This window comes from Pongo pygmaeus, chromosome 19 (assembly GCF_028885625.2).
Source record: "Pongo pygmaeus isolate AG05252 chromosome 19, NHGRI_mPonPyg2-v2.0_pri, whole genome shotgun sequence".
Classification (NCBI taxonomy): domain Eukaryota; kingdom Metazoa; phylum Chordata; class Mammalia; order Primates; family Hominidae; genus Pongo; species Pongo pygmaeus.
Window position 1 is genome coordinate 1,438,869 of NC_072392.2, and position 14,924 is coordinate 1,453,792.

At 54.1% G+C, this 14,924-nt stretch overlaps 2 protein-coding genes across 4 annotated transcripts in view; both read right to left on the reverse strand.

The window, feature by feature from the left end:
• Window positions 1-130: 130 nt before the first annotated feature.
• Window positions 131-4,109, reverse strand: RILP (Rab interacting lysosomal protein). 3 transcript variants are annotated; one of them, XM_054459740.2, is made up of 8 exons: window positions 3,431-4,109; window positions 3,267-3,360; window positions 3,058-3,164; window positions 2,695-2,940; window positions 2,246-2,391; window positions 1,731-1,853; window positions 812-895; window positions 131-586 (listed from the first exon to the last, which is right to left on the reverse strand). In XM_054459740.2, the coding sequence occupies exons 1-8, from the start codon at window positions 3,656-3,658 to the stop codon at window positions 412-414; spliced, it is 1,203 nt and encodes a 400-aa protein (XP_054315715.2). In that variant the 5' UTR covers window positions 3,659-4,109; the 3' UTR covers window positions 131-411. The 3 variants fall into 3 exon arrangements, with proteins under 3 accessions (XP_054315715.2, XP_054315716.2, XP_054315717.2); XM_054459741.2 differs by having other exon boundaries at window positions 131-895; window positions 3,431-4,084; XM_054459742.2 differs by lacking the exon at window positions 812-895 and having other exon boundaries at window positions 3,431-4,055.
• A 366-nt stretch (window positions 4,110-4,475) lies between these two features.
• Window positions 4,476-14,924, reverse strand: part of PRPF8 (pre-mRNA processing factor 8) — a 34,394-nt gene continuing 23,945 nt past the window's right edge. Inside the window, exons 29-43 of the mRNA XM_054459736.2 lie at window positions 14,757-14,886; window positions 14,491-14,637; window positions 13,969-14,129; window positions 13,497-13,688; window positions 12,669-12,906; window positions 12,401-12,529; window positions 10,799-10,912; window positions 10,543-10,716; window positions 9,504-9,697; window positions 7,629-7,868; window positions 7,394-7,535; window positions 5,495-5,635; window positions 5,261-5,400; window positions 4,955-5,157; window positions 4,476-4,803 (exon numbers count right to left, since the gene is read on the reverse strand). Coding sequence (XP_054315711.1) covers window positions 4,649-4,803; window positions 4,955-5,157; window positions 5,261-5,400; window positions 5,495-5,635; window positions 7,394-7,535; window positions 7,629-7,868; window positions 9,504-9,697; window positions 10,543-10,716; window positions 10,799-10,912; window positions 12,401-12,529; window positions 12,669-12,906; window positions 13,497-13,688; window positions 13,969-14,129; window positions 14,491-14,637; window positions 14,757-14,886 — 2,500 coding nt within the window. The 3' untranslated portion in view covers window positions 4,476-4,648. The remainder of the gene's footprint in view (window positions 4,804-4,954; window positions 5,158-5,260; window positions 5,401-5,494; window positions 5,636-7,393; window positions 7,536-7,628; window positions 7,869-9,503; window positions 9,698-10,542; window positions 10,717-10,798; window positions 10,913-12,400; window positions 12,530-12,668; window positions 12,907-13,496; window positions 13,689-13,968; window positions 14,130-14,490; window positions 14,638-14,756; window positions 14,887-14,924) is intronic.

The following is a 14,924-nucleotide window of genomic DNA, read 5'->3' on the forward strand; positions in this document are numbered from 1 at the left end:
GAGGCCTGAGCTGCAAGAAGCCACCGCACCCAGTGACTGAGCAAGGAGACCCGAGAGGACCCCTCAGCCTGCCTCCGCTCCTGGCAGGGTTGGGAGGCAGCACGGATGTGGACAGACAGGCGAGGAACAGTTTCTGTGTATTACGGGCAGTTCTTTATTACACGAGCTCAGGCTGTCTGCACAAAGCCCTGGGAGCTAGGCAGTCAGCTCTCATTTCACGGATGGGGAAACTGAGACTCAGAGAGGCACTCTTATATCTGGCCCCAGAGGCTCGGTACAGAGACGTAGAGAGGGAGACGGGCTGAGCCCCCATCCTGCCCTGGTGCAGGGCAGACCCCTGGCGTGGGCTGTGAAGGCGGGAGCCCTGTCCTCATTTGAGGCCACACATCCTTCCACAGCCAGACCCCTAAGTCAGGCTTCTGGGGCGGCTGAGGCCCCCAGAAAAAGGTGTTCGTGGAGGGCAGAACAGGGCGGATCAGGAGCTGGAGACTGTGGTTGGGCCTCTTCTCCCCCTAGCTTGCTGGGTGCAGGGCTGCTGGTCTCATCCTCAGAGGATTCAGCTTTACCCCGATACCACAGGCCAAAGCTGGAGAGAGACAGCCAGAGGCACTTTGGGCCAGGAAGCCAGAGAGGTCAAGGATCTGGGTGAGGGCAGCGGGTGGTGAGAAAAGGGAAGAGGGGGGAGAAAGGGCCAGAGAAGCAGGAGGGGAGGGTGTGCTTAGAGCCAAACACAGCAGGGTGACGGGCAGAGAAGCAGGAAAGGGGATCCTGAGAAGGACCAGCCAGGGCTCTTCCCCTTCCCCCAACATACAAACTCTGTATTTTGGACTCCGGGGTTGGGGGATGGTCTCCCTTATCATCGGAGAGCAGGAGCCATGAGCCATCCTCATCGCCACTGAGACAGAGGAGAGAGGAGTAGTGAGGGCCACTGATCAAGGCCCTGAGGGACAACAGGACTCCAGCAGGGGGGATGGAGGGACTGCAGGGCCCCCGGGGCTGGAGAGAAGGCAACCCTGGGGAGATGCAGGATGTCGAGGCTTTAATTTTTAATTTTTTTTTTTTTTGAGACAGGGTCTCACTCTGTCGCCAAGGCTGGAGTACAGTGGCGCGATCTTAGCTCACTGCAACCTCTGCCTCCCAGGTTCAAGTGATTCTCCTGCCGCAGCCTCCTGAGTAGCTGGGATTACAGGCGCCCGCCACCACGCCCGGCTAATTTTTGTATTTTTAGTAGAGACGGGGTTTCACCATGTTGGTCTCGAACTCCTGACCTCAGGTGATCCGCCCACCTCAGCCTCTCAAAGTGCTGGGATTACAGGCGTGAGCCACCGCGCCCTGCCAAGGCTTTATTTTATAGCTTGACACACAGCAGGCCCTGACACAGCCGCGGCTACAGTTTCACCCCCATAAGAATAAACAGACCCAGCCAAGAAAGGAACTTGAAGAATGAATGTGGAGAGGCAGCGTTGTCAGGCAGAATGGACGGCAGGCAAGGCAAGGGGAGTGGTGAGATCCAGGGAGAAGGGCGCAGGCTGGACAGCGGCCATGGGACACACCAGACCAGGTCAGCAGGCCCTAGAAGCAGCCAGGCTAGGGAGGCTCAAGGGGTGACTGGGTTGGGGTGACAGCCTCAGTCTGAGAAATAGGCTCCGAGGGTGACCAGGCTGGGTCATCAGGCTCAGCAGAATGAGGGAGGGAGGCCTGGCTCAGTAGGAATGCAGGCAGGGACCTACCTGCTCTCTGCCTCCTCTGGTGTCCCTAACATCTTGGCCTTGATCTTCTTCCGCTGCTTCCGGACAGCCACCTTCATGGCCTCGAGCAGAAGGCCGGGGACCTGGTGCTCTGTGAGCAGCTCCCTAAAGAACAGGGGCAGGGAGGGAGACAGCCCTGGTGATGCCAGCCATGGGGATGCCAGCAGTGGAGATGCCAGCTGCAGGCCTCCCTCCTGGTACCTGTACACGCAGCTCTTCCCTGAACACCTGAAGCGCTCTGCCTTGCTGACACCCTGAGACCTTAGCTTAGGTGGCCCCGTGGCCCCCTCCTAGGAGAGCTTCCCTGGCTGCTGCAGCTGCGACCCTTTGTACTGTTCCTCTCCCCTGTCTGGATGACATTGCAGGAGGGCAAGGGCTGTGCAATTCACGTCCTCCCAGTTCCCAGCGCAGGCCTGGCAGATGTCACTGTGGACATGTCACTGACTGGAGAATGAGGTGGGGTGATCGGAGGCCCCCCGGCTTCCCAGCGTCCTCACCGCTGGAAGTAGGCCAGCTCCTCCTTGAGCAGGAACACTTTGGCTTTGAGTTCATTCCGCTCCTGAAGGATCTGCTCAAACTCCTCCCGACTGAAGCGGCACTGCCCTGCCTCCGAGGGGCGCCCCAGCTGCTGCGCAGCCTCCACCTTTGGAAGGACAGGCATGGTCAGAGGGTCGCCTCGGCTGGCGCTCCCCCGCCCCAGGGCCATCATGGGAATGCTAGAGGAAGTGACGGGCCGGGAGACTTGGGGGACAAGGGTGCCCCAACAGATAACAAAGCAGTGCTCCAGCTGAGAGTGGGGGCCGAGGCCGGCCGGGGGCGCAGATCTGTCTGCCACCGCCCCGCTTCCTGGACGACCTGCTGTGCAGCATGCAAACCTTGCCCGAGTGCCCACCGAGCGCTGGACGCCGAGTCCCGGGCTGGGTCCTTGCCCTCATACGGCACTCACCGAGTCCTCAGGGTTCCCTGGGGCGCCTGCACCGGCGGTCGCCCATTCGGGCTCCTGTCCGTGCTGGTGCCCGGGCCGCCCGGCCTGCCCCCGCGCTCGCTCTTTAGCCTGCGGAGTCGCGGCTTCGCCAGGCTGCTGGCGCTCCCTCTCGCGGTCCTGCGCGGCGCGCAGCTGGGTCTGCACGGCCGCCAGCTTGTGCCGCAGCTCAGCGTTCACCAGCAGGAGGCGCTGCAGCTGCTCCTGCAACTGGGAGCGGAGCAAAGGGTGGGGTGGGCGGGGCACCGAGGGCCCCCGGAGCCCCGCCCGGCGCCTGCCTCGCCCCGCCCTCGCCCCGCCCTCGCCCCGCCCTCGCCCCGCCCTCACCGCCTCGCTCTCCTGGCCGCGCTGCCGCAGGTCGCGGTTGTGCGCCCGGAGTTCGTCCCGCTGTCGGTCCGTGACCTCCTTGAGCTGCCGCAGCAGCGCGCGCTCCTCTGAGGAAGGGGCGTTCTTAGCGGCGGCGCGCGGCCCGCGGGAGGGAGGGGAGGACCCGAGCCGGTCGCCACCCGCCCTGCCCTGGCCGGGGCTGCGCTTACCCTGTGGCCCCGCGCGCAGCTCCCTGCGGAGGCGCTCGTTCTCCTCCCGCAGCCGCCGCAGCTCCTGCTCCGCCTGCTGCGCCGACACCTGCAGCTGGGGAGATCCGGGTCTCAGGCTTCTGCCCTGCCGACCCCGTGGGTGGCGAGGGGAGGGCATGACTCACCGATTCCGGGGCGGGCCCCACGGCAGCCTGTTCCAAGAGCTCCAGCGCCCGCACCACTAGCGGCACCAGCCCGGCCGCCGCCTCCGGCCCGAAACGGCGCGCCAGATCCTGCAGCTCAGTGCCCAGGGCCCCGGCTAGATGGTACACAAGCTCCGCGGCCATTCCCGACCCCGCGGCCTCCCGAGACCCCCAGCCAGGCGCCCCAGGCGCCGCCCTCCTGGGCTCCATGTCTCCCAGAGGCTTAGGGCTGCCACCCACCCCCACAACCCTCAACTGGGACGGGGAAAAGCGAAACAGTTCCGCCCCAGCAAGCCGTTTAGGGCGGTGTGGGCGGGGTAGAAGCGATAAGGGTGGGGAGGAACGAGGAAGGGAGAAGGCGTGGGGAAGGGAGATAGTGCCCTAGGCCCCCTGGGCCCTGTCCTTTCCACCCCCAAGGTCACAGGAAACAGGACAGCCAACTTCCAGCCAGGCGTCCAAGAGCTGAGGCTCAGGGCTGCAAGTGGTCACTTTAGTGGAGCCCTCCCCAGAGGCCCAATCCAGGCTCCGCCCGTTTGGAGTCATGGGGCCAACTTGGCAGTGGCCCGCTCCAGGCGAGAGGTGACAGGTAGGCGGCCGGTCTCTGGCCTCCGCCCGGCTGTACACAAACTGCCTGCCTGTGTGCTTGTTTTCCTGACCAGGACTGACACACAAAGCTTAAAGGGCTGGGCTACCACAGCCGCTCAGCACAAGCCACAGAGTTCCTAGACCCGGGAAAGGACAACTGCTCCCAGAACTGTGGAAGGGAGGCGAGGGCTTTCAAGTAGTTTTGGAGAGAAAGCAGCAAATATGGTCAAGGCAGCGGAGTGTGAAAGCCCAGCCCCGCCTCAGGTATCCACTGAGTCCAGGGGCTATCTACCCCAAAGCCCTGAAGAGGAAGGGGGCCTCATACTCCCCCTTCACAGCTGAGCCCAGCATCTTGCTGTGAACCGCTCCAGTCCAGCCTCCTGTTAGACCTAAATCCAGAATTTGAGTTCAGGGGGGAAAAAAAACAAACCAGCCCCTGAACTCCTATTTATACAAAATTTATTATTATATTTTATTCAGGATGACAAGCCATCAGGATGTCAACAACACAAGCACAGACAGAGGGAAAGAGGCCAAACTGCTGAATGTCAGCGGCTTGTCTGGAGGGGCTGAGGCTCCGGCCTCGGGAGGCTGAAGCAGGAGGCAGGGAAACAGCTAGGCATACAGGTCCTCCCGATCCGCAGAGTAAACCTCCCCCTCCTGCAGGAGAGCAAAGTTGAGGAAGTGGGAGGGCCTGTGCACCTCGTGGTAGAACTCTTTGGGGTTCGCCAGCTGCAGCTCATATTTCATGTTGGGGTCATGCCGAACACCTTCGGGGAGAAGGAAACAGCCAATGTTAACAGGGCTCCTGCCTCATGAAGCCTGCGCCACCTCCAAGCCAGCCAGGCCCCAAGTGCAAAGGGTGATGGCCTCACCTTATCCCTACTGCTATCCCCATGTCACTAGGCTCCTCCCACTTACCCATAAAGTTGTAGTTCCACGAGGACTGGGCAGGGACCATGAAGAAGCCAAGGAAGCGGTCCGACAGCAGCATCTGCACCCTCTCGTAGTGTGAAGGCAGGTAGCCCTTGGGGTTGTTGCCCTTGTCTGTGTTCTGGCGGCCCCATTCATAGCCACTGGGGGTCAGCTTGTAGGCCGTCAGTGTGCAGGAGCCTGGTGTGAAGCTGGGGGAGGGACGAGGACAGAGTAACAGCTCAGGCCACTGTTCTGGGCCCTGGCCTGCAATCCCTGCCCCACCATACTTCCTCTCAAGGAGCCCAGGCCCACCTGCATGTGATGATAATGGTCTTCTCGCCATCCCAAGATGGGTTGTCAGCCATGATCTTGGCGTGGGTGGTGACATCCTGGGGTGACAACTGCGGGGACTCATTGGGCTGAGTGTGGATCCAACCTAAGGGTTCCATCTCCTGTAGGTAAAGAGGAGTACAGAGCTGAATCCCAACCACAGACAGGAATCGCATCAGCTTTTCCACACTCCCAGGCTCCATCACTCCCCATTACCTTGAGGTACTCATGCTGGGGCAGCTGGCCAGGCAGGTGCACGGTCTGGTGAGTGCCCCACTGCGGCACCATCACAATGCAGCGGATCTCCTTCACCTGGGGGTTATCTGGTGGGCTCACCCCATATAGGTATCCTGCAATCTGGAGACAAAGGGGTCAGAAACCAAAACTCTTCTTAGTACCAGCTCAGAGTTGGAGCTGCCAGCCCTGTTTCCTTCCTTCCCCCAAGAACGAGGACAGAGTTTCTTAAAACGTGATCAGAACCTCCTGTGTCAGAATCAGCTGGGGTGCTGGTTCAAAATGTTAAACATGGACCTCATCTCAGACTTACCATGTCAGAATCTCCTGAGTGGGGTCTAGGAATCTGCACTGCTCACAAGCTCCCCAGCTGATTATTAAGTATAGTATTCATAAGCAAATGAGCATACACACAGCTCAATGTATTTTCACAAGCTGAAAACATCTGGAAAACCAGCACTTGGTGCTATTTTAAATTTTACATTATCACAACAAAGTAAGAGGATCTGTTTACTATAAACTCACCCACACAGGATATTAACAGTCTTTTCAAATTTGCCAACCTGACAGCCACTAAATAGTGGGTTTGAGATGGAGTCTCACTCTGTCGGCAAGGCTGGAGTGCAGTGGTGTGATCTCAGGTCACTGCAACCTCCGCCTCCTGGGTTCAAGCAATTCTCCTGCCTCAGCTTCCCGAGTAGCTGGGACTACAGGCACATGCCACCACGCCCCGCTAATTTTCATATATGTAATAGAGACGGGGTTTCGCCACGTTGGCCACGCTGGTCTTGAACTCCTGACCTCAAGTGATCCACCCACCTTGGCCCAAAATGTTGTTTTATAAACTATGAATATCCCTGAAACACTAGTAAAGTTATACATCTTTTCTCTTTTTTGAAGCAGGGTATCACTCTGTCACCCAGGCTAGCAGGCAGTGACATGATCTCAGCTCACTACACTCACCACCCTCCAGGATCAGGTGATCCTCGCACCTCAGCCTCCTGGGTAGCTGAGATTACAGGTGTGTGCCACCATGCCTGGCTTTTTTTTTTTTTTTTTTTTTTTAATAGGGACACCATTTCGTCATGTTGCCCAGGCTGGTCTCAAACTCCTGGGCTCAAGAGATCTGCCCACCTCGGCCTCCCACAGTGCTGCGATTACAGTCATGAGCCACTGTGCCCAGCCTGGAGTGCAGTGGGGTCATCAAAGCTCACTGCTTGCGTTCAAGCAACCTCAGCCTCCTGAGTAGCTGGGACTAAAGCCGCATGTTTTTTTTTTTGTTTTGTTTTTTTAGACGGGGTCTTGCTCTGTTGCCCAGGCTGGAGTGTAGTGACGCGATCTTGGCTCACTGCAACCTCCACCTCACCTCCCAGGTTCAAGCAATTCTCCTGTCTCAGCCTCCCTAGTAGCTGCAACTACAGGCGCATGCCACCATGCCTGGCTAATTTTTTGTATTTTTAGTAGAGACGGGGTTTCACCATATTGGTCAGGCTGGTCTCAAACCCCTGACCTCAGGTGATCCACCCACCTTGGCCTCCCAAAGTGCTGGGATTATAGGCATTAGCCACTGCGCCCAGCCTAGTGTTGGGATTACAGGTGTGAGCCAGCGCACACACCTGGTCAGGAATTTGTTTCTGACCATATCTGTTCTCTTCCAAATACTATCAGGCCAATACTACATTTACTACCTTCTCTCAGCTGCCACAGCTTTTGCTATCTCATGGAACCAAAACCCTCCTCGTTGTTTTGGCTATCCTTGTATAATTACTCATCCATGAATCTTGAAACCAGCACCTCAAGTTCCAGACAATCTCAGGTCTGAGTTTTAGGCACAAAATGTGTTGGGCACACACTGTGGCCTAGCTGAGTCCACTCACTCACTTGGGCCCGAAGGTCAGATATGCAGATGAACTTCTTAAGCACGTTCTTGGGAAGGATGTAGGTGTAGCCAGTCTCCTTGATGTCGTCAGATGAAACATAGATGTGATTGGTCCTTAGGTGCAGGTTGGCAGCAGAGATGGCCCTAAAAACAGGCAGGGAGTGTCAGCATCGCTCAGCCCAGCACCTTGGGTAATGCAGCCGGCCTTTCCATCCCCACCCTCTTGCCCGACAGTACCTGACCCGCCACTCAGTCTTGGATGAGAAAGTCTGGGTCTCATAGTTGCTGGTGGTGGAGGTTATGATCTCATCGCCATGCTTGTTGACAGTGCGAGTCTGTGTTGCCGTCAGCTGCGACTGTTCCTTGGTCTGCTTCTCGATCTCAGCGATCTGCTGCCGCTGCTGTGACGGTGCCGAGATCTCCATACCCAGGATGATGTCTCGAATTTCTGATTGTGTCAGTGATGCCACGTTCACACTGTGGGGATAGTGTGGGTTATATTACAAGGATCCCTTCCCTTTGGTCACTTTTGCCTCAATGGAAAGGGTGTAACTTGGTAGGACAGGGCAGCCTATACTCACGCCCCAGACAATCTGCAAGAGCTGCTTCTATAGGAAGTGTGAAACGGAAGTGCACTAACACTTCCAAGATTCGTCAGATCCAAGCGGGACGGCACACTGTGTGTGCCCCTTCCCACTGTTTAGCATCCATAAACCCCACGCTTCCTTGACCAAAACAATGCTCTGGCATGGAACAGTTCTCAGAAATGGAAACCCCAGAAACCCTAGAATACTGGTTCTTAATCAGAGGTGGTATCGTCCGTCACCCTATGGACGGATAATTTTGGTTGCCACGATGACAGGGAGACGAGGGAAGGTGTATGTGTGTTGGTAGCAGTCTCGGATACTTAGGGTCTCGGATGTTCAAAATTCTTACCATGTATGGACAGTAAAGAAATGCCCTGTTCGAAATGGCAACAGTGAGAAACAATGGCCAAGAGTCAGACTGAAGCCCTAAAACACAGACGCTTCCCATACTATTGGAAGACACTGCCGCATCTCTCTTCTATGAGACTCTGTAAGATAATTTCTTTCCTTGTTTTCAAGACAGGGTCTCGCTCTGTTACCCAGGCTGGAGTACAGTGGCATAATCATGGCTCGCTGCAGCCTCAAACCCCCGGGCTCAAGCAAGCCTCCTGCCTCAGCCTCCAAGAAGTTGGGACTACAGACATGTACCACATCTGCTTTAAATTTTTTTTTGGTAGAGATGGGGTCAGTCTGGTTGTTGATCAGGCTGGTTTCAACTCCTGCCTCATGCAATCCTCCCACCTTGGCCTCCCAAAGTGCTAGTATTACTTTTTTTTTTTTTTTTTTTTTGAGACAGAGTCTCGCTGTCACCCAGGCTGGAGTGCAGTGGCGCAATCTCGGCTCACTGCAGGCTCCGCACCCTGGGTTCACGCCATTCTCCTGCCTCAGCCTCCTGAGTAGCTGGGACTACAGGTGCCCGCCACCTCGCCTGGCTAATTTTTTGTGTTTTTAGTAGAGACGGGGTTTCACCGTGTTAGCCAGGATGGTTCTCGATCTCCTGACCTCGTGATCCGCCTGCCTCAGCTTCCCAAAGTGCTGGGATTATAGGCGTGAGTCACCGCGCCCGGCCAAGCGCTAGTATTACTAGCAAGAGCACTCAGGCCTGGCCAAAACAAGATAATTTCTTGAGAAACTTTTTTTTTTTTTTTTTTTTTGGAGACAGTCTCACTCTTGTCGCCCAGGCTGGAGTGCAGTGGCGCGATCTTGGCTCACTGCAACCTCTGCCCCCAAGGTTCAAGCAATTCTCCTGCCTCAGCCTCCCGAGTAGCTGGGATTACAGGTTACTGCCACTGCACCCGGCTAATTTTTGTATTTTTAGTAGAGACGGGGTTTCACCATGTTGGCCAGGATAGTTTCAAACTCCTGACCTCAAATGATCTACGTACCCTGGCCTCCCAAAGTGCTGGGATTACAGGCATGAGCCACCGCGCCTGGCCTTCTTGAGAAACTTCTAAGCGTAAGTGCTCCCAAGCCCCAGAAAACCGTATACAGACCTCCTGTCTGTCTCCCCACCAGCACTGCTCACTTGTTTTTCTTGCCATAGTCAGCCAAGATCAGATCCTTGAGCTGCACCTCGACCTTGATCCATTCTTCGTCAGTCAGAGTGGGCCAGATGTGGTGTGGTTCTGTAATAGTAGTCTTGTCTGGCTTCAGGATCACTTTTGCCCTATCATTGTTCACATGCAGGGCACGCAGAATCAGGATGAGACGGGAGAATGCCTGGGAAAAGATTTGGAAGAGTGGGGTAGGTCAGCTGCTTGAGGCTCTCCCACTTTAATCCTAACCTTTCATGAAACCCAAGAATTTTTTTTTTTTTTTTTTTGAGACTGAGTCTTGCTCTGTCACCCAGGCTGGAGTGCAGTGGCGTGATCTCGGCTCACTGCAAGCTCCGCCTCCCGGGTTCACACCATTCTCCTGCCTCAGTCTCCCGAATAGCTGGGATTACAGGCACCTGCCACCATGCCCGGCTAATTTTTTGTATTTTTAGTAGAGATGGGGTTTCACTGTGTTAGCCAGGATGGTCTCAATCTCCTGACCTCATGATCCGCCGCCTCGGCCTCCCAAAGTGCTGGGATTACAGGCGTGAGCCACTGCGCCCGGCCTTTTTTTTTGAGACAGTCTCACTCTGTCGCCCAGGCTGGAGTGCAATGGTGCCATCTCGGCTCACTGCAACCTCTGCCTCCTGGGTTCCAGTGATTCTGGTGCCTCAGCCTCCCGAGTAGCTGGGACTACAGGTGCATCCCACCACACTCGGCTAATTTTGTTGTATTTTTAGTAGAGATGGGGTCTCGTCATGTTGGCCAGCCTGATCTCAAACTCCTGACCTCTGGTGATTCACCCACCTCAGCCCCCCAAAGTGCTGGGATTACAGGCATGAGCCACCACGCCCAGCCCCAAGAGTTGATTTTTAACTTTAAGGTCTTCAACTCTCATGAAAGTCAACGGAGTTCCCACCCAATCTATAGGCTAAAAATGTGAAAATGGCAAAAACCTAAGACACAGGATCTTCTCCTAACCCTAAACCCGCTCCTCCTCCAGCGATCTTCTCTTCCCGAGGTTCATACCGTGTAAGATGAAATAGTCTTGAGCCAGTCGTCATAGAGGTTGAAGAGAACCATCTGGGGCTCAGTGGCTTTAAGGATGAGATCCCCAAACTTTTCCACCTTGAGACACGCCTGGAAAGGGAGTTGGAGCTCCGATCCTTTGATGACAATATTGGGGAAGTCCAGTAAGTGCACCTAAGACAAGATCAAGTCCAAGATGAGAAACAACCTAAAGGTCTCAAGGTCTCTTTTCTCCTACCCCACCCCACCCTCTTACCTCCAGTGGGTCCAGCATGCCCTTCCTGGTGACAATGATCTGCTTGGGCTGCTCTTCCACAGGCAGAGATCGGATCAGGGCGGCCACCTCCTCAGCTGTCTTCCACTTAGCCAACTTAAAAGCAAGAGAGAAGAAAATGGAAATTTAGTCTCTACCCTGCCAGATCAACTAGAACAGAATATCCTAGTTTTGAAATAGTCCAACTATGTTTCTATTGAACACTGATGTTAAATGTTAGGCACTTAGAAGGCAGAAAGAGTATCAAATGGCCTTGTCCAATGAGCAGGCTGACAGCCCCTTTCAACAAGACAATACCACAAGCTGACACATGAGTATGTGCTAAACTATATACTGTTTTACAGAGTTCAGGAACAAAAGAAATTAAGGCTACTAGGATCAGAAAAAAGCTGCACAAAAAAATGTGTCTTAAGGAGGGACTGTGATTAACAGAGCAAAGAGGGGAGTTCATTCTAGAAAGAAAAATACAAGCAAAACACAGATGTGGAGATGAGCATCAGGGGTCTGGGCTACTAAGATCCTGGACTGAATGTAAGATGAAACATGCTATAAATGTAAAGGAAGAGAGACTGGCTGGACAGATAACAGCCCAGCCAGATGTTGAATGTCTAGGAAGCTAAAGAAGAGTTAATTCAGCAAGAGTTCTGAGGTAGAGAAGAGATTTGGTCAAAGTGGATGTTTCAAGAATATGCGTTGCTGGGCCGGGTGCGGTGGCTCACGCCTGTCATCCCAGCACTTTGGGAGGCCAAGTGGGAGGCAGATCACGAGGTCAGGAGATCGAGACCAGTCTGACCAACACGGTGAAACCCCGTCTCTACTAAAAATACAAAAAATTTAGCCAGGCGTGGTGGCGGGCGCCTGTAGTCCCAGCTATTCGGGAGGCTGAGGCAGGAGAATGGCGTGAACCTGGGAGGTGGAGCTTGCAGTGAGCCAAGAAGATCGCGCCGCTGCACTCCAGCCTGGGTAACAGAGTTAAGACTCCGTCTCAAAAAAAAAAAAAAAAAAGAATATGTGTTGCTGGTCAGGCACAGTGGCTCACACCTGTAATCCCAGCACTTTGGGAGGCCGAAGCCGGCAGATCACGAGGTCAGGAGATTGAGACCATCCTGGCTAACATGTTGAAACCCTGTCTCTACTAAAAAATACAAAAAAAATTAGCCGGGCGTGGTGGCAGGCGCCTGTAGTCCCAGCTACTCGGGAGGCTGAGGCAGGAGAATGGCGTGAACCCGGGAGGCGGAGCTTGCAGTGAACCGAGATTGCGCCACTGTGCTCCAGCCTGGGCGACAGAACGAGACTCCGGCTCAAAAAAAAAAAAAAAAAAAGAATATCCGTTGCCTTTGGAAAAATGATTTTTGATAGCCCTATTCAAGGTTAGAAATTCAGGAAACAGACCAGCTGGAAGGGAACGAAGCACCTCATACACTCTTGGACCTCCCACAGAATACTTCCCAAGGAATTTTGGGGATAAGTTCAAATGAGATGTTCTCAGCCTTTCATCTAACAAACCAGTAAATATTACCAAGTCCACCCCAAGAATAAGAGGCAACATGGTTCTAGGGCCTCTTCATCTTTAAACCTGCTCACCTGCCCCAAACGCTTCTGTCCCGCCCACACGGACGTGTGGATTATCTTGAGGAACAGCTGCCCTGTGCGTGGGTTGAAGATGAAGATGGCTCCATTGATGGGCTTGGTTGTCAAGTTCCCTTCAAAGGTCTAGAGAAGGACTGCATTCGTTAGCATGGCCTACACATCACCATCCTGCCTTCTTCCCACCATGTGTACACACTTAGCCCATTACTCTCCCACAGCCATGTACAGAGTCCCGCACCCATACACTGCTGCTAACACTCACCTTGTGAATAGTCACTCTGTAGACGTTGGTGTCATCCACAAACCAGATAATCTGGTTGGAGAAGAGCTCACCGTAGTTCTGAGAAGACAAATAAGGCTCAGTGGGCTCAGATGAATAGAGCTGTAGCCCCTTGCGGATCCGTTCACGTAACACATACAGGGCAGGGTTTGCCTTCATGATCTTGGCCATGGCCTGTTGTATGAGAGGCTTGCTGCCTGGGAACCAGTTTCCATAGGCACTGTGAGGATAAAAGGGTCAAGAAAAGTTAAGACCAGGCTGACAGCCCCAGAAACAAGACAAACTGCCAACTCTACAGATGAAGAAAGACTGTTGCCCGGGCTGACGACACTCTGCTCGTGTGTACATACAGGCTGGAGAAGAGAATCAGTGACCCATAGGAGGAATGGGCCACTTCCTCTCACTCAGGTAAAGTAAAAAAGTATGACCACATTAAAGTATGGAGCTAATGGAAAACACATGGACCATTTATTTATTTATTATTATTTTTTTCTTTGAGATGGAGTCTCGCTCTGTCGCCCAGGCTGGAGTGCAGTGGCGCAATCTTGGTTCACTGCAAGCTCCGCCTCCCGGGTTCAAGTAATTCTCCCGCCTCAGCCTTCTGAGTAGCTGGGACTACAGGCGCGGACCACCACGCCCAGCTAATTTTTTGTATTTTAGTAGAGACAGGGTTTCACCATGTTGCCCAGACTGGTCTCAAACTCCTGAGCTCAGGCAATCTGCCCACCTCGGCCTCCCAAAGGTGCTGGGATTATAGATGTGAGCCACTACGCCTGGCCTGAAAACACATGGTCCTGAGCCTCAACTCACCTGTGTAAGTTATAGGCCAGGTCAATGGCGATGAGTACACCTGTGGGCGAAGGGTAGATACTCATGTTGTCCGTGGTGTAGTCCAAGAACTTGGCCCGGGCGTAGCGCTCAATGTCGTGGGAATCATAGTCCCCCCAGCGCAACTGGATGTCAATCCAGTATTTCTGGGTGGTGGTGCTGTCCATCACATCCCTGAGGATGAAGAGGGTTCAAGCTTCTAGGAAACCATGGGCATAACCAATGTCCCCAGAACCAGAACCACTTAAATCCCAAAACCATCCCACCCACTACACCATCTTGTTCCAGATCAGCAAGACCCTAGAGAATCAGCAGATCTGACTAAGGGTGTTGACAGGCTCCAGTCCAAGTTTGAAACAAAGGCAGACAGCGACAATTCCTAAAGTTGTAGGGCTAGAAGAACAGGAAAACGAAAGTGTCCTGGCTGCCTAGGGCTGGGTCCTGAGGCACTTACTTGGAGTCAGCCAGCAATGAGGGCCGGGAGACATTCCACTTATAGGAGGCAAAGAGCAGGATATCTGCACAGGAAGAGTTCATCTTATATGACTTTCGGGGATGGATTGTCTCCTTTTGTACCGTCTCAATTTCCAGTGCATCGAGTTCCTGGTCAAACACCTGAACGAAAAGATGGAGAGATTAAGACTTGTTAAGGAAGCCCACTTAAAATCAGAGTTTGCACATTAAGATAATGAGGCAACAGGAGTCATCCTCAGAGCTTCCAGGGTGGATTTCCCATATGCAAAAGAGCAAGCTGAGCTGACTCTGTACAGCACCCTTTCCCCGCGATTCCAACTGAGCTGACTCTGTACAGCACCCTCTCCCCTCGATTCCAGCCCACCTGAGCTGACTCTTTATAGCACCCGCTCCCTGCGATTCCAGCCCACCTGAGCTGACTCTTTATAGCACCCTCTCCCCTTGATTCCAGCCCACTTGAGCTGACTCTTTATAGCACCCTCTGCCCTCAATTCCAGTCCACCTGACATAGGTCCATAACGATGCTCTCATGGATCTTCTGCCACAAGTGAGCTCGGAAGATCTGGATGAGAGAGATCTTCAGCGTGGGGATCTTGCCGTGCATGAAGATACCCGTCAGGTCTAGCTGCACCTGAAAGCCTACATATACCTGCCAGGAAAACAACAATGTGATATTAGAGATCAAGAGACTCAGGCGCTCATGACATAACCAAGGCAAGAAGAAACAACTGTTTTTAGCTTCCCATCTCCAGTGTCAATCACACTCACGTTGGCTCGATTGATGGTCGGGGACCACCAGAGGGTGAATCTACGATTGGGAATCTGGTTCAATCCTGATCGCTGAGCATTAGTTAGCTTCTTCCACTTCATAGATTCCTCAAAGCCACTGGCCTTCTCCCTGGGGAGCAAGAGAAGCAGGTGAGGTGATATCCTGCC

Bases quoted from the DNA above. Each gene is read 5' to 3' on its own strand.
- RILP (XM_054459741.2), bottom strand. From the start codon at position 3,658: ATGGAGCCCAGGAGGGCGGCGCCTGGGGCGCCTGGCTGGGGGTCTCGG. The intron at 3,165-3,266 runs GTAAGCGCAGCC...CCCCTTCCTCAG, and splicing joins GCTGCGCGCGGGGCCACAGG to AGGAGCGCGCGCTGCTGCGG. The intron at 1,854-2,245 runs GTGAGGACGCTG...CCTGTTCTTTAG, and splicing joins GAGCTGGCCTACTTCCAGCG to GGAGCTGCTCACAGAGCACC.